This window comes from Aulostomus chinensis, chromosome 20, assembly GCF_037954235.1.
Source record: "Aulostomus chinensis isolate RoL2024-O1b breed Wild chromosome 20, RoL_Achi_v1.0, whole genome shotgun sequence".
In the NCBI taxonomy this organism is placed as follows: domain Eukaryota; kingdom Metazoa; phylum Chordata; class Actinopteri; order Syngnathiformes; family Aulostomidae; genus Aulostomus; species Aulostomus chinensis.
The window spans coordinates 7,501-24,982 of record NC_141339.1 but is presented as its reverse complement, the minus strand read 5'-3'; the positions used below and the strand labels follow the sequence as shown (position 1 = coordinate 24,982).

The following is a 17,482-nucleotide window of genomic DNA, read 5'->3' as shown; positions in this document are numbered from 1 at the left end:
GTTGTAATAATAATAATAATCTTATAATTATTATATTAATATGATATTATAATATAATTAATAAAATAATACTAGTTATTGTATTGATACAATATGATAATATAATATAATTAATAATAATAATTGTTATTATTATAATTACTATTGTAATTATTATTACACCAACGACAAAGCAGTAGAATGTCCCCACATCCCATTTAATAGGATTTAACAACAGTACTTAAGGGCCCGCGTCCGTGTTCATGTTTCATTTCATGAAATGACTTCACGTGAGGAAGGTTTGTGGGGACTTTCTTTGACAGTCCACACCGGAAGTGATGTTTTTCTATCGTCGGTTATTGACGTCGCTACGGACTGCGTACGCGCGCGCGCACACACACACACACACACACACACACACACACACACACACACATCTGGAGGACGGGGCGGGAACATCCGTTAAAGAACAGAACGAGCTCCAGACAAACGAAAGGTGCCGGGTCGCTCGTGAAAGTCTCACCGAAACAAAGCCAGAGGAAAGGTTCCGTCTCCGGCTGCAGCAGGAGCCGCGCTCTGCCGACGCTGGCGGGCCTGCGGTGCGGAGACGCTCCGTTGGGAACCAGGAACTGTTGTCCGTGTTTCCAGGCAGGAGATGATGACTTTGCTCTGCTGCTGCTGCACTGAGCTTCCCCTCCGCTGCCCTTTTACGGACTTCGATGGACGTGGAGAATGAAGCAGGTAACAGCGAACACAACAACAGCAACGACAGCACATCCGCGTTTGCTAGACCCCCACTAAGCCCAAGTTGTTGGTGGGCTCGAGCGCGTCTCGTCCTGCGTGTTGCCCTCCACCAAGACGGAACTGGTCCTCAATCGCAGCGGCCCGCGGGCTTCGCCTCCCACGTTCTGGTCCTGGTCTCCGTCTTGGTTCTGATGTTCCGGTGCCATCAGCGCTAGCAGCTGAGACGCTCTGAAGAGGACCAGTCCGTGCTAGCAGGGAACCTTCTCAGGTGTTCTCGCTGATAGTCTGTAGAAATCACTGTTACCAAAATCAATTATTCAGGGTTTTTTAAACCACGTGTGTATTGATTATTTTAACACAAGTGGTCTGATCTTTAGGTACAATTGAACTGAAAAAACAAAGAAAACAACACAGACGATGTCGGCAAAGTAGAGGATCATCACAACCCTGATTTCTGCTCCAAAATGTCCCCAACCACTCAACCTCCTTCACTGTCAGAACACCTCCTGTTGGACTCCTCCTCCTCCTCCTCAACGTGAGAATGTACTGAAAATTGTTGGGTTAGGGTGCTGTCCACCATGGCAGAGGGCCCAACTTCTACAAAACAAGACAAAAGCAAAACATACGAGGATGTGCCACACAGTTATCGTTGTACTTCAGGAATCCTCTTTGTGATCGTGGGAGGTCAAAATCAGGCTTTGAATTGAAATTCAGTGAATCACAAGGTCAGCTCTTGCATCTCATCGGAAAGGTATGTACATTCGTCACAGATGTAACCGAGACCGTAGCCAGAGACTCACCGTGTCAGTGACGGGACTGGTTGGGGGTCTGTGTTATTGCTGATGCTTGGTTTGGCTCAGCTGTTTTCAAAAGTATCTCCTTAACACCAAGTTTTAAAGTTGGACGTTTCCAGGACAGATATCTTTGCATAACACAACTTGATGTTCCATTTCCATCAGGAACCTGGTGTTCATCTCACTGTTGTCCTGTCCTTGTGGGTCTGGTCAGGTCTCTACCTTGAGTCCACCTCCCCCGAAATCTGACCATTGCATAAGTACAAATTGTTGTGGAAGTTTTACACAGACCATGGATATGTAGACATGAAGATGAGGAGGATGCCAGGGTGAACTCAAGTTCACAGTATTTATTAGCAAACATGATGCATCAAGGAGAAATATAGCGCCCAGTACACAGTCCCAGCCACTGCAGTTCTGAAGGAAACTGGGTTCTAAAATATCCTCTGGCCAGGTGTCCTGATGAGGAGGTGTTGATCCGGATGAAGGAGTAGATCAAAGGCTGGCATATTGTTTTTGTTCAGCGTGACCCAACTGTGACTTGTTAGTGTATATGATGATGGACAAAGGCACCACTGTCTCCATCACAACTTTGGTTCACACAGAAATGCACGGTTTTGTCAGGTTCATCAAAGTTTGCTGTCACACACTGACGCAGAATGAGAGGTACACGTCACTTTTCTATGAAGGAACATTTTTCCTTCTCACAGATGATCACAATTGTTCTTGTGTCAGCTACTGTATGCAAAATGTATTGGGTAATTCCATAACAATTCTATAAACTAAATAGTTTCTGGTAAGAACATGGAACATCCAACATGGAAAATCCTACCCTATCCCTAACCCTAATGGCTTAAGTGGCAGCAAAGACATGTCATGGTTTTGGTCTTCTTGCTGCGAGGTGACAGTGTTTTGAATCTGCTAAGAAAGTAGGGATTGCCATTGTAACTGTTAACATAAACATACATGTGTTCTGAATGACATTACATTCTTGAAACGTGTCCACCTACGTGGTTGCTGAGTTAGTAAGAGCATGCGATTGTCAGTAGGTGAGAGGGGACGGAAGAGCAAGCAGAGACTGTCCTTGAGACGAGTTAATAGATTGCAGGTCTCACTTATCGCATCATTATCTTGGGCGGATGGATCTGAAAAAGAAAAATTTATAGCCCTCCACATATATTTGTGTATAGAAAATGGATGAGATGGATGGATGACTTGATAAGGAATTTCTTAGATGAGACTCATTGAAACTTACCACGTGATGGGTTAGGGTTAGGACTAGGGTTAGGGTTAGGGTTAGGGCGGCACAGTGAAGCAGTGGTCATCACAGTGGCCCCCCAGCAAGAAGGTTGTGGGTGGAGCCCCATGAGGCCGTAATGCTCCTGGCACAAAGAACTCTGGACAAAATTACCTGCCACATTACAGGGATGATTAATGACAGGCTGCTGCTGAAAACATTGGTCCAACAGCTACAGAAGGGCACCATTGGATGGACCAAGACTTGGGTCACCAACAAGTTAAAAGCCTACATACATGAGGAAAGAGCTGTGGTATGAGAACTTGGGGAGGCAGGGAGACTGCAGCGGGCTGAGCAAGAAAACATGTTCAGCAACATGATGAGGGATGTAGCAGGAGACATGGAATCAGGGTTGCAGGACCTCCTTCACCCCAGAAAAGGAAACATTCTGTACTGCCTCCACACTGCGGTTCCAGCTCAAAACATCTGGACTCCTGTTGAGTCTTCTGACCCACCAGCCTCATTCTCTTTCAGTCAGGTAGACTTTCCTCTGTATTTTTGGATTTTGTAAGAAGTGAGGCTTTTCAATTTCTTATGTTGAACTGCAACTTTGCCCACATTTTTTTTGAGCAGCTCGCTGCAAATGTTTTTGGTGGTAAATTATGAGCATGGAACTATTGAATGACTCTTTACCTAATACATGTAATGTGTTATACTAATATGTGTGGTGCTGTTGGCAGTGATCGTGAGGGAATGCGTCTCTATTATCAGGATAATACATGTCTGTTTGGTATAGACTAAGTGGTCAATGTTCCTTCATGTGGTCATTACATCATCTGGTACCAATATTTCTCACAGTCATGTCTGTTATGGTGATGCAGCTAATTCAAGGTTCTGACATTTGATGAGCACAAACATACAGTTATCTATGAAAGTCTAAACAAAGATAATTGAAATTAAAGCTGCAAGCAGCGTTGTTAGGGCCTGAGCCCCTGCACGCCCGCGGCCCAGCTGCCAAACGCCGGCCCCAATACGACGGTGTAATTGGCAAATCCCTGGGCCTTGTAGTTGAGGAGTTAGAAGCCTGAGTCTGATCTGTGCTAGAGTGAGAGCAGAGCTGAGAGCTGGCCCTTTAAGAACCCCTCTCCACTGCTCTGTCTTTGATCTGTGCTAGAGTGAGAGCAGAGCTGAGAGCTGGCCCTTTAAGAACCCCTCCCCCACTGCTCTGTCTCTGATCTGTGCTAGAGTGAGAGCAGAGCTGAGAGCTGGCCCTTTAAGAACCCCTCCCCCACTGCTCTGTCTCTGATCTGTGCTAGAGTGAGAGCAGAGCTGAGAGCTGGCCCTTTAAGAACCCCTCCCCCACTGCTCTGTCTCTGATCTGTGCTAGAGTGAGAGCAGAGCTGAGAGCTGGCCCTTTAAGAACCCCTCCCCCACTGCTCTGTCTTTGATCTGTGCTGGAGTGAGAGCAGAGCTGAGAGCTGGCCCTTTAAAAACCCCTCCCCCACTGCTCTGTCTCTGATATGTGCTAGAGTGAGAGCAGAGCTGAGAGCTGGCCCTTTAAGAACCCCTCCCCCACTGCTCTGTCTCTGATCTGTGCTAGAGTGGAGAGCAGAGCTGAGAGCTGGCCCTTTAAGAACCCCTCCCCACTGCTCTGTCTTTGATCTGTGCTAGAGTGAGAGCAGAGCTGAGAGCTGGCCCTTTAAGAACCCCTCCCCCACTGCTCTGTCTCTGATCTGTGCTAGAGTGGAGAGCAGAGCTGAGAGCTGGCCCTTTAAGAACCCCTCCCCCACTGCTCTGTCTTTGATCTGTGCTAGAGTGAGAGCAGAGCTGACAGCTGGCCCTTTAAGAACCCCTCCCCCACTGCTCTGTCTCTGATCTGTGCTAGAGTGGAGAGCAGAGCTGAGAGCTGGCCCTTTAAGAACCCCTCCCCCACTGCTCTGTCTCTGATCTGTGCTAGAGTGAGAGCAGAGCTGAGAGCTGGCCCTTTAAGAACCCCTCCCCCACTGCTCTGTCTCTGATCTGTGCTAGAGTGGAGAGCAGAGCTGAGAGCTGGCCCTTTAAGAACCCCTCCCCACTGCTCTGTCTTTGATCTGTGCTAGAGTGAGAGCAGAGCTGAGAGCTGGCCCTTTAAGAACCCCTCCCCCACTGCTCTGTCTCTGATCTGTGCTAGAGTGGAGAGCAGAGCTGAGAGCTGGCCCTTTAAGAACCCCTCCCCCACTGCTCTGTCTTTGATCTGTGCTAGAGTGAGAGCAGAGCTGAGAGCTGGCCCTTTAAGAACCCCTCCCCCACTGCTCTGTCTCTGATCTGTGCTAGAGTGGAGAGCAGAGCTGAGAGCTGGCCCTTTAAGAACCCCTCCCCCACTGCTCTGTCTCTGATCTGTGCTAGAGTGGAGAGCAGAGCTGAGAGCTGGCCCTTTAAGAACCCCTCCCCACTGCTCTGTCTTTGATCTGTGCTAGAGTGAGAGCAGAGCTGAGAGCTGGCCCTTTAAGAACCCCTCCCCCACTGCTCTGTCTTTGATCTGTGCTAGAGTGAGAGCAGAGCTGAGAGCTGGCCCTTTAAGAACCCCTCCCCCACTGCTCTGTCTCTGATCTGTGCTAGAGTGAGAGCAGAGCTGAGAGCTGGCCCTTTAAGAACCCCTCCCCCACTGCTCTGTCTCTGATCTGTGCTAGAGTGAGAGCAGAGCTGAGAGCTGGCCCTTTAAGAACCCCTCCCCCACTGCTCTGTCTCTGATCTGTGCTAGAGTGAGAGCAGAGCTTAGAGCTGGCCCTTTAAGAACCCCTCCCCCACTGCTCTGTCTTTGATCTGTGCTAGTGTGAGAGCAGAGCTGAGAGCTGGCCCTTTAAGAACCCCTCCCCCACTGCTCTGTCTTTGATCTGTGCTAGAGTGAGAGCAGAGCTGAGAGCTGGCCCTTTAAGAACCCCTCCCCCACTGCTCTGTCTCTGATCTGTGCTAGAGTGAGAGTAGAGCTGAGAGCTGGCCCTTTAAGAACCCCTCCCCCACTGCTCTGTCTCTGATCTGTGCTAGAGTGAGAGTAGAGCTGAGAGCTGGCCCTTTAAGAACCCCTCCCCCACTGCTCTGTCTCTGATCTGTGCTAGAGTGGAGAGCAGAGCTGAGAGCTGGCCCTTTAAGAACCCCTCCCCGCTGCTCTGTCTTTGATCTGTGCTAGAGTGAGAGCAGAGCTGAGAGCTGGCCCTTTAAGAACCCCTCCCCCACTGCTCTGTCTTTGATCTGTGCTAGAGTGAGAGCAGAGCTGAGAGCTGGCCCTTTAAGAACCCCTCCCCCACTGCTCTGTCTCTGATCTGTGCTAGAGTGAGAGCAGAGCTGAGAGCTGGCCCTTTAAGAACCCCTCCCCCACTGCTCTGTCTCTGATCTGTGCTAGAGTGAGAGCAGAGCTGAGAGCTGGCCCTTTAAGAACCCCTCCCCCACTGCTCTGTCTCTGATCTGTGCTAGAGTGAGAGCAGAGCTGAGAGCTGGCCCTTTAAGAACCCCTCCCCCACTGCTCTGTCTTTGATCTGTGCTAGTGTGAGAGCAGAGCTGAGAGCTGGCCCTTTAAGAACCCCTCCCCCACTGCTCTGTCTCTGATCTGTGCTAGAGTGAGAGCAGAGCTGAGAGCTGGCCCTTTAAGAACCCCTCCCCCACTGCTCTGTCTCTGATCTGTGCTAGAGTGAGAGCAGAGCTTAGAGCTGGCCCTTTAAGAACCCCTCCCCCACTGCTCTGTCTTTGATCTGTGCTAGTGTGAGAGCAGAGCTGAGAGCTGGCCCTTTAAGAACCCCTCCCCCACTGCTCTGTCTTTGATCTGTGCTAGAGTGAGAGCAGAGCTGAGAGCTGGCCCTTTAAGAACCCCTCCCCCACTGCTCTGTCTCTGATCTGTGCTAGAGTGAGAGTAGAGCTGAGAGCTGGCCCTTTAAGAACCCCTCCCCCACTGCTCTGTCTCTGATCTGTGCTAGAGTGAGAGTAGAGCTGAGAGCTGGCCCTTTAAGAACCCCTCCCCCACTGCTCTGTCTCTGATCTGTGCTAGAGTGGAGAGCAGAGCTGAGAGCTGGCCCTTTAAGAACCCCTCCCCGCTGCTCTGTCTTTGATCTGTGCTAGAGTGAGAGCAGAGCTGAGAGCTGGCCCTTTAAGAACCCCTCCCCCACTGCTCTGTCTTTGATCTGTGCTAGAGTGAGAGCAGAGCTGAGAGCTGGCCCTTTAAGAACCCCTCCCCCACTGCTCTGTCTCTGATCTGTGCTAGAGTGAGAGCAGAGCTGAGAGCTGGCCCTTTAAGAACCCCTCCCCCACTGCTCTGTCTCTGATCTGTGCTAGAGTGAGAGCAGAGCTGAGAGCTGGCCCTTTAAGAACCCCTCCCCCACTGCTCTGTCTCTGATCTGTGCTAGAGTGAGAGCAGAGCTGAGAGCTGGCCCTTTAAGAACCCCTCCCCCACTGCTCTGTCTTTGATCTGTGCTAGTGTGAGAGCAGAGCTGAGAGCTGGCCCTTTAAGAACCCCTCCCCACTGCTCTGTCTTTGATCTGTGCTAGAGTGAGAGCAGAGCTGAGAGCTGGCCCTTTAAGAACCCCTCCCCCACTGCTCTGTCTCTGATCTGTGCTAGAGTGAGAGCAGAGCTGAGAGCTGGCCCTTTAAGAACCCCTCCCCCACTGCTCTGTCTTTGATCTGTGCTAGAGTGAGAGCAGAGCTGAGAGCTGGCCCTTTAAGAACCCCTCCCCCACTGCTCTGTCTTTGATCTGTGCTAGAGTGAGAGCAGAGCTGAGAGCTGGCCCTTTAAGAACCCCTCCCCCACTGCTCTGTCTTTGATCTGTGCTAGAGTGAGAGCAGAGCTGAGAGCTGGCCCTTTAAGAACCCCTCCCCCACTGCTCTGTCTTTGATCTGTGCTAGAGAGAGAGCAGAGCTGAGAGCTGGCCCTTTAAGAACCCCTCCCCCACTGCTCTGTCTTTGATCTGTGCTAGAGTGAGAGCAGAGCTGAGAGCTGGCCCTTTAAGAACCCCTCCCCCACTGCTCTGTCTCTGATCTGTGCTAGAGTGAGAGCAGAGCTGAGAGCTGGCCCTTTAAGAACCCCTCCCCCACTGCCTCTGATCTGTGCTAGAGTGGAGAGAGAGGAGGAACACCAGGACTGGAGTGGGACAAGAGGAAGAAGTCGGCATACGCTGGTCCAGAGGGACACAGAACACCATGTTCTTGGAGGGGTTTTTGTCAGGAATGCAGTGGTGTGGTTGGTAGAGCTGTGGGATGGATGGTGTAGACGTGAGAAGCGTTTGTTTGACAGTATGTACCTGAGAGGACACCGTCTCCCCATAGGCTTCCATTGGAAGCTGAAACGTGTCTCCCCCACTTTGACGGCTTGTAAAATCCAAACCCAGTAATTCACATAAAAACTTTTAATAACTTTTAATCAGCACAGTTGGGAGAGTAATATGTGAAAGTTTGGAAGCGATAGCATGAATGCCTTAGGAGGAGATAGAGTTTGTTGGGGGAGTAAAAGAAGTCCTCATTTTGACATTTTTGTCCAATTTGTGGACATTCTGTTGTAGACAGGTGAGGGGTCAGAGTGTAGGAATTGTTGGTCTTGATGAGACGAGTCCAACGGTATTGGTCCTATGTTTGTGGGACATTCCTGGGAGGAGTTATAGCGCTGCAAATTATCTAAAATTATCTTGTAGTTGTGTGGCTCCCTAGGTGGCGCTATAGACTTTTTTTTTTTTTTTTTGGATTAGTGAATGTTTAGCCAGACTGGACAAGTGTGGTGAATTTCATTCATGTTCAGGGGTGAAATTAGATGATGCACATATTGGGCGCTCATTGACAGCAAGAACAGTCCAGGACCAGGTTTTGAATGGTGTGGATGTGAAAACCGGCTCCGGGCCGTCTGGCCCAGCTGCCTCATGGGTGTTGGGGGGCTGGGACACTGGTTAGTGTAGTGTTTTTAGTGCTGCTAATGTGTTGCTCTGCTGAGCAAACATGTTAGGGTCTTCGCCTGAAGGTTCCTCAGGCGAAGACCCTAACAATTGTACCAGCATAAATTGAACATTATTGGCATCACCATGAATCGTTGTGCTGTCATAATAATGAAGCCACATCCACTTCAAATACTGAACATAAGAAGATACAGATACATTCTGTCTGCTGATTTTCTTTCAAACACTATCTACCAAACAAAGTATCAACTTGTGGTGTTTAGTTGTAAGGAACATCTAGCCTCTAAAATGGGAATTTGAGGATTTTAAAAATGTATGAAATACAAGAGAAAAGTGTTTTTTCAGTTAATCATTCATTTCATTGGTAACAAATTTTTGTTTTTGAAAGCACAGCCAAAACATATAGATGAAGAATGGATGACTGTAATTCTCAATGTTATTGTGGCCCAAAAGGAGGCTCCTGAGGCACGCCGATGTAAGTGTCAGGAAAATCCTTTACTGAAAAGCCTATGCAGTCAGTCTTTTTACTTCACCCTGACTGGTTTGAAATCAAATACAAAACGAAACTAAGAGAGGAAGGGATTGCCTCTAATTATTCAATGTTTCATGTTGGGGGGGGGGGCAGGCAGTTAACTAGTTAAGAAAAAAAATACATTTTCAGTCAAGGCCTCTGCTACCTCTGGTTTTGTCTTTGCAAATAGATACAGAAACAAATACTGATGTCTCATCACACCCAACTTTTTTGAATGCGATGGCTACCGTGTCATATTGTCTTTCTTGTTCTGGCTTGTTTATAAAATGCATTCTCTGTTTGCTGCTACGTCATGGTACAAATATATTCATGCTTAATCAAACTGGCAAAGAGTTAGGCTGTTGTCTTTTTCCAACAGAAAACACATTTTGGTTTAATTCCAGATAATTTAAGGTAACCGACATCTCAGTTGTATTAAGTGTTCCATCTCTTTCCATGCATGCTACCTGCAGTAAGTGAAAAACTGATTCAAGTTAAAGATATAGCCTGTCTTGGGAATGAGACAGCTGTGTTTAACTCTGCCAACTGTGATGGAGTAGTAACAACTATGTATTTTTGAGAGACACATGGACTTTCCAGGCTAGATACCAGTGAACCACTTGTCTCTGAAGTATTCTTCTTCTCACATTTCTTTTTCATTGCACAATGGCTGCACAGTACATCCAATATCATAAACACAAGGCCTGCATCCTTCAGAAAACATGATGTGAAAGCAGCAAGAAGTGAGCCAAGGTTGAAATGGTTTGTTCTTTGCTCTCATTCACCAGGTCTATTTTATGATGAAGCAGCATTTGTTAGCTGCAGATGATCCACTCGTCATAACCATTGGAAAAATGCTGAGTCTTCTGGGCTGCTTGGCACTGGCCTGCTCTCTCTGACTTTCTTGGTGACATCACAACAGCATCCACACAGTGACTGGACATCCAGGTATCAACCCAATGGCCAATCTATGTTTTACATGCTACTTAACACAAGACCAAGTACAAACATTATGTTTCTCTTGTGTGTTGGTCAGTGTTTGAAAAAATTAATTTCTTGACTTAAAAAAAAAAAATGCTCATTTGTATTTTCAGGGTTGGTCCCTGTTATATATTGGGTTAAATGGTATAGCTGACATTGGAATCATCAGTGCATGAAATATACCGACTATACCAGTTACAGTTCATATTATCATTGTACAATTGTAGTTGACGAAATGGCGCCCCACTAAACTGCTGTGCAGTCAAGTCATTTTTTTTGTATAGCGCCAAACCCCAACCGAAGTTCTGTCCTGACACTTTCGAGCAGGTAGCAAGTAGAGCAGGTCCAGCACCTCCCTCCTTCAATGAACCTCCACCCAACAATTCTCCATCAGCAAGCACATCCTGCAACAGCAGCCACCAGAACCTTCCTTTACCAGCAGGAAGGTGGAGCAGATCCAGGATCAGTGGGGACGGACGTCTGCTCTGATCGTTTGGGGGAGAGAGTGAGATGGAGGAAAGGGACAGGGACAAAGATGGAGAAGAGACAGATGGAAAAGAGAGACCTAGAGAGAGACAAAGAAGGGAGAGAGAGATGGAGGGGACAGACAAAGCTGGAGAAGAAAGAAAAGAGAGGGACAGAGATGAGAGAGAAAGGAAGGAGAGGACAGTGACAAAGACAGATGATGGGAAAAGACATTGAGAAGGAAAGCGGGACAGAGATAAAGAGAAAGGAGGGAGAGAGAATGATAACGTGAACAGGTTGGAAGAAGAAAGACGAGCAGAGGGAGGGACGAGGGGCAAACAATAACAACAACTAGCTACTAATAATAACTTCTACAGGTTAGTCAAGCAATCAATTGCAGCATAATAAGAGCAATTATGTGCTGGCAAATACAATACAAACACAATGGTGATGTTTATGCTAGTACAGCTGTGCTGTAGAGAACAGCTGCATCCAGGCGTTCTGCTTAGTTCACCTGACCGAGTGAAATTGATATTAATTATACCGCTAAACAACAAGTATTTTTGTTGTTTAATCTGTAATTAAACCCTTGAAAACATGTGAACAGAGAACATGGCCTCAGTAAGTTCTTACAGATGAAAAGATATAAATTTTAGACCAATCATATCAAGGAATATTACTTTGCAAGTTTTTAATCACACTTTCATGAATAAATATATATAATCTCTAATCTGTATATTTTTTCAATATTTCAAATCAATGTAATGTAGCTTTCACTTTAGTTGTGTGCTGCAGTTCTTGACAGGCAAGTGGAAAAAAATATTAAGGCTCATTCAGAGCTATCCAAAACATACTTCTTGGTTTCAGGTGAAAATTCAAAGATCAAAACATTATTTTGAATAATATATTCTGTTTTAGTTCTATTTCTATGTCTGTCCTTCTATTAACTTAAACGTTCATCCAATTGTAAATCAAACTTTGCATGTGCATTGCTGGTGAATCAAGAAAGTGTAGTGCTTTTTTGAAGTCTGAGTTCAAAGGGGTCTGTGGTCTGAGGCTACAGAATGACTGAAATTGCAGTTTGAGATGATGGTCGGATCGTTGTTATCATTGTCACATCATTGACATCGTTGACATCAGATCAAACACCTGAGTGTTTTCTTGTTTTAGATGAAGACTGAATTAATTGCCACATTTGTAACTCAGTGATGGAACCTTTGCAATCGTCACTGCAAACGCAATTTAAATAGAAAAATGTTTTACACCAAATCACTGTTTTTCTATATACTTGTGTTCACATATGTTTTTGTATGTCGCAGGTTATTGTAACAATGAAGATGGGGCCATGTTGTGTTGAGCTGCAAATACTTGCATCTACAACCTTGTGTTCTTCGTGAGCTCATCTGGAACGATGTCCACTAACCCTGGGAAGAAATGGTTCACTCCCCTGCTTTTCCCCTTCCAGAGGCCAAGGATATCGGCAGCAGTGCCTGCTGTCTTGAAAGGGGCCCACTGAACATTTCTGGAAGGGTGCTAATGGAAAACATCTTCAAGGCAAATGTTTCCCTGGGCTCCCAGACGCCCCAGCAGCTGGTTACACCGACTGCAATGTCCCAAGATAGCCCTCAAGGCATCAGTCTGCCTCTGCAGGTCTTCTTCTGTTTTGTCATGGTTGCCATTCTGTTAGTGGCCCTAATGGGAAACATGGTGGTGTGCCTGATGGTCTACCAGAGGTCTGCCATGCGCTCAGCCATCAACATCCTCTTGGCAAGCCTGGCTTTTGCAGATATGATGCTAGCCATCCTCAACATGCCATTTGCACTGGTAACTATTGTGACCAGCAACTGGATTTTTGGAGAAGTGTTCTGTCGAGTTTCAGCGATGCTCTTTTGGTTCTTTGTGATGGAGGGTGTAGCTATATTGCTTATAATAAGCATAGATCGCTTTCTTATTATTGTGCAAAAGCAAGATAAGCTGAGCCCACAGAGAGCTAAAGTTCTCATCGTGATCACATGGGTACTGGCTTTCATTTTCTCTTTCCCTCTGGCTGTTGGTTCCCCTCCCCTGCAAATCCCTCCAAGGGCTCCTCAATGTGTTTTTAGCTATAGCACTGACCCAGGACATCATGCTTACGTATTGATATTAATGCTTGTTTTCTTCTTCATACCTTTTATGGTCATGCTGTACACTTTCATGGGGATACTTAACACCATCCGCCACAATGCAATCCGCATCCATAGCCTCTCTGACACCATCTGTCTAAGTCAGGCCAGCAAGCTTGGCCTATTGAGCCTCCACAGGCCCTTCCAAATGAACATCGACATGAGCTTCAAGACCCGTGCCTTCACAACCATCCTCATCCTATTTTCTGTGTTTACAGTATGCTGGGCACCTTTTACTGCCTACAGTCTGGTAACCACTTTCAGTGACAACTTCTACCACAAAGACCGCTTTTTTCAAGTCAGCACATGGGTCCTGTGGTTGTGCTACCTCAAGTCAGCCCTCAACCCTCTCATTTACTACTGGCGAATCAAAAAGTTCCGTGACGCCTGTCTTGATCTGATGCCCAAATACTTCAAGTTTCTTCCTCAGCTGCCAGGCAACACAAAGAGGCGTATACAGCCAAGTGCTGTGTATGTGTGTGGCGAACATCGCTCTGTGGTTTAAAGGAAACACCTACCCTTTTACAGTCATCAAAATGTATCCCTTGATATGTTGCACCTTACATCATTGGGTCAGTTTGTTTGTTGGCAAACTGAGTTTAATTGTCTAATGAACAGATACCAAAACGATGCTTTTTTGGTTCATAACAAATGAGCCAACTGTATAGCTATGCGATGACTGAACAAAAAGGTCTACAGTCTGAATAAATTCCAGTTTACAATGGGTATCGGATATAATTGACATCAGTGACTATTGCTGGTTTTCTCCATTTCCCTTGATGGCCATATTTTTAAGTTATCTACACCTGTGTAATGTGTAATTAATTTCCATAGACTGGACTGTTGCAGTGCAAAGGTGAATTCACATTTGTTTGTAACATTTCGTTCCAAATGTATTGCAATTTTTGACTGAAGTGTATGGAAAAATGCAAACATTCGTATGAATTTCATGTGGCTCCATTAGCTATTGTTGTAGTGTGTTTTAGGAGTTGGTTCATTGAGCTATGCAATAGGTGCTAATTTTCAGTCATGTGCAATTACCCACTGCAGAAGAACTGAACACAATGAAGAAGCTTTAACTTGGCCTCAGACCTGATGGCACATATCTGATGATAGTTGCTCATATAGGATTGTTTTACACTTTGAATCCCTGATATGTCCCATCAGAAATACCGAGACAGTTGTGACAGCTTTGACTTTGTGAGCATGACTTAAATGTTCGCTATATCAGAACTTGTCCATGAACACTTTCCAAAACAATTGCCTAGAGAAAGGGTCCAAACTTTTTTTTTGCATTCTGATTTACCTGTGCTAATTCAATACTTAATATCATAGCTTGTATATTATTTCTGGAATATGTAGACCCCCATTCTCTCACTATACGTACATTAAGACGGACAATACCAATTCTGGGGCTCATTTGGAACCAGTACAAACAGTAAACTGAGCAGACTCTATTGCAAGTTTTTCATGCAGAACAGGCAATTTAATGAGGTTTCAAACAGAAACTAGTTTTTTATAGAATGTTGATGTTTTTTGGCCAGGTTTCAATGTCAGTAAAAAAATTAGAGACATTGATATATCAACCACTTTTGTTTAAATTAAGTGCAGCAGCCAAATGTGCATTTTATGGGAAAAGAAAAAGTATTCTATTGGCAATCAAGATATTTTTGCCTCACTTTTTAGAGTAATTGGTGTATGATTCATCCGTCAAAAATGTTTACCAAAATGTGTAGATGGAAACAGTAGTATAAACTAAAGCTGACCAGATTGTTAATTCTTGCTGAACTCTGTTTTTGGAAGTACAACAGTGCTGATACATAGTCTCTCAAAGACCAATATGAAAGCAATCACGTGTTATTCCGCTGCACAATGAGAAAACTACATCACAGGTTACTGTAGTTCCTTATGACCCTGAAGACCATATATCCATGTAGTGGAAAAATGTTCAGAAATTATGGTTCAGTTGGAGTTGCTGGTGGATAAATGCAAGTTAGTAACTTGGAATAGCAAAGAGGTGAAGACACACATGGAGCAAATGATTCAAATATCTATAGAAGATACTAGTAGTGATGTAGAGACTGATGTTCACTTGATTAATACATGAAACAAACATCATTCTATCTAATGAATTTTCACCATCACACCTTTTTTTCAAGGTCATTTTGTTGAACATACCCTTTGTGGAGAATTAGCATCACAAGCTATTTATCTCAACAATCCAACTCCTAAAAATCATACTGTGAATGGCACCACAAGGAATACCTTTTTATGGATGAATATCCGCTATATTTGGATGGACACTTTCCTTCAGATTACAGGAAGTCTTTTAGTGCCATGATCCTATTATATTGACCGAGACTGGTCTCGAATCCAGGTTGAGATTAACTGGACTCAGTGATGACCTGCCTCCTGTACTGTGAAACAGGATTTTTGGGCTAGCAAGCTAATTCATGTATCAATCTTGAGTTTTAACAGTCACAAATGTGGTTCACTTTTACTTTTTTACTGTAACAACTTCTTTGGCACACCTAAACTGCTATGGAGCAGGTACTGCTTGAGATAACAGCTCAAAATGCATAAATGTACAGCATACTGACCAATTATTTTTGAGAATTGTCATCCCTATGACCTTTGTGTGTAGATACAGCTACATTTTTAATTAAATGATGGCTGTCATTCATGTCTAAGAAATATTGCTCTTAATGCCTGTAACCCTAACCCTAATACAAAGGGCCTCATCTTTCTTGTTGCCCATTTTAAACTACTGTAGATGTCATTTTCTGGCTTAGTCAACTAGCAAATGTAATTGCACCCATCTGTGCATTTATGAGTTTTTTTGTCCAGAAAGAGAGATGTTATGTGAAATAGCTTTGAGTCCTCATCTTGAGGTTGCGAAAAGTTTTTTTTTTCACTTTCAGCCAACAAAAACTGGTCTAAATTTTATTGTGAAGGCTTTTCCTGTTATTTAAATCGCACAATGCTCAGACAGGAAGATGCACCAAATACACACTCTGCTTGTTACATACACAGGAACACAAACTTGATCAGATCTGAAACAATCCAGGATGAAAGATTATTATATCTGTCAATTACGTGTGCTGTTTCTTAGATGGTCTGCTCACCAGTGCCCTCCTGTGGAACATATGATTGGTTGTAACCTTTCCATGTGTGCTGTAATAATTTCCCTGCATGTGGGATAGCATTGTGGAACATTTAAACAGCAAATCTAAAAACTAGTTATACACTTGAGAGAACAGAGGAATGTTAGAACTTTAGGAAACTCTCCAGGGTAGAGTCTTTGAATTTAAGACTAAGGGAAAACAAGATACTTCATTGGCAGGCTAATTGGATACTTTAGATTGACCGTAGGCATGGCTGGGAGAGCCAATGTTTGTCTGTCTCTATGTGTTGGCCCTGCCATGGACTGGTGACCTGTCCAGGGGGAAGGCTGCTGGGATAGGCTCCACCCCCACCACCCTGAACAGGAGAAGAGGGGGAACATGGAGGGATGGATGGAAGATATTTTAAAGGAATATCAGTTTCTTTCTCAAATTACCAAGGTCTACATATGCTTACCTTTTAAATGACAGTTTTAAATGACAGTTTTTTAGGACAAATTTTAATGGAGTAACATTACTTGTACACTATAATGTCTGAAACACACCTTGGGTATAATTTCTAAAACAGTACCTAGGATTCTCACCAGTTTCTCAGCATCAGGACATTAAATCTGCATTACATTACACACTGTTTTATTAATGGTACCCCTTGTCCATCCACAACACATAATGTGAACTCAGTAACATTTTTTGCAGTCAGTAATCAACTGTAGCAGCCCAATTGCCCTTGTTTGCATCTGTTATTCTTTTGTCGTGGGTTTATTTTTTTCTCTTTTCATGGCATAACAAAGTGGTCCTCGAGGCAGTTAGAAATACTGAAGCTCCATACAACTTGCCCAGTTTGTGCTGCAGGATGGCTAGGCCTATAGACACACATATTGTACACATCTATGAGCATGGAGAAACCCCGCTCCACAGAAAGCATCACGCACGTCTACAGAGTGTCAGAATACATCTCAACACCCCACGCATTTATTGGGATTGCCAATTGTAATTACAATGAGAACTTCTTGTGCCTTAAAGATCGGGGTTTATTAATGTCACAGTCTTTGGCTGCAGAAGTGCTGTGCTTGTCATCAGGGATGATAATACTCACATATTTGTACACAAGTTATATTTGACATTACCTATAATTATATCAGTCAGCAAAGGCATTTTGTTAATAAGTATGAGCTTAAATGATATGAGTACATATTTAAGTCCAGTTTCTGTCACTTTCATTTAGTTTGGCATGTCCACGAGAAATATTGTTTAGATAAATGAAGGTGATCAAAAACTAATCAAAATGCAATGGACATCCAAGAGTACGGTGCAAAATGTGACATCCAAGGTAAATATTTTTGGCAGAGAAGGGCTTTCCACACTGTGGCCTTCATGTAAGCGCCTTAAGGCATTCTCTGGGCAGTAAACTGAAGGTTTGACTGCCAGTTCCAGTGGAATCTCATCATTCATTTAAACAACTTCTTATGGGGATTGGGCGGCATGACTCAGATGTAGAGTGGCCGTCTAGCAACTGAAGGGTCGCTGGTTCAATCCCCACCTCCCCTGGTGACCATGTCCAAGTATCCTTGAGCAAGATAC

The 17,482-nt window shown here is 44.8% G+C and overlaps 1 protein-coding gene across 1 annotated transcript in view; it reads left to right on the top strand.

The window, feature by feature from the left end:
• Positions 1-425: 425 nt before the first annotated feature.
• The window catches only part of gpr63 (G protein-coupled receptor 63), an 18,285-nt gene continuing 1,228 nt past the window's right edge, over positions 426-17,482 (top strand). The window contains exons 1-3 of the mRNA XM_086190206.1: positions 426-720; positions 9,960-10,119; positions 11,937-17,482. The exon at positions 11,937-17,482 is cut by the window's right edge and continues 1,228 nt beyond it. Of these exons, the coding sequence (XP_086046332.1) occupies positions 12,052-13,284 (1,233 nt within the window). The 5' untranslated portion in view covers positions 426-720; positions 9,960-10,119; positions 11,937-12,051 and the 3' untranslated portion in view covers positions 13,285-17,482. The remainder of the gene's footprint in view (positions 721-9,959; positions 10,120-11,936) is intronic.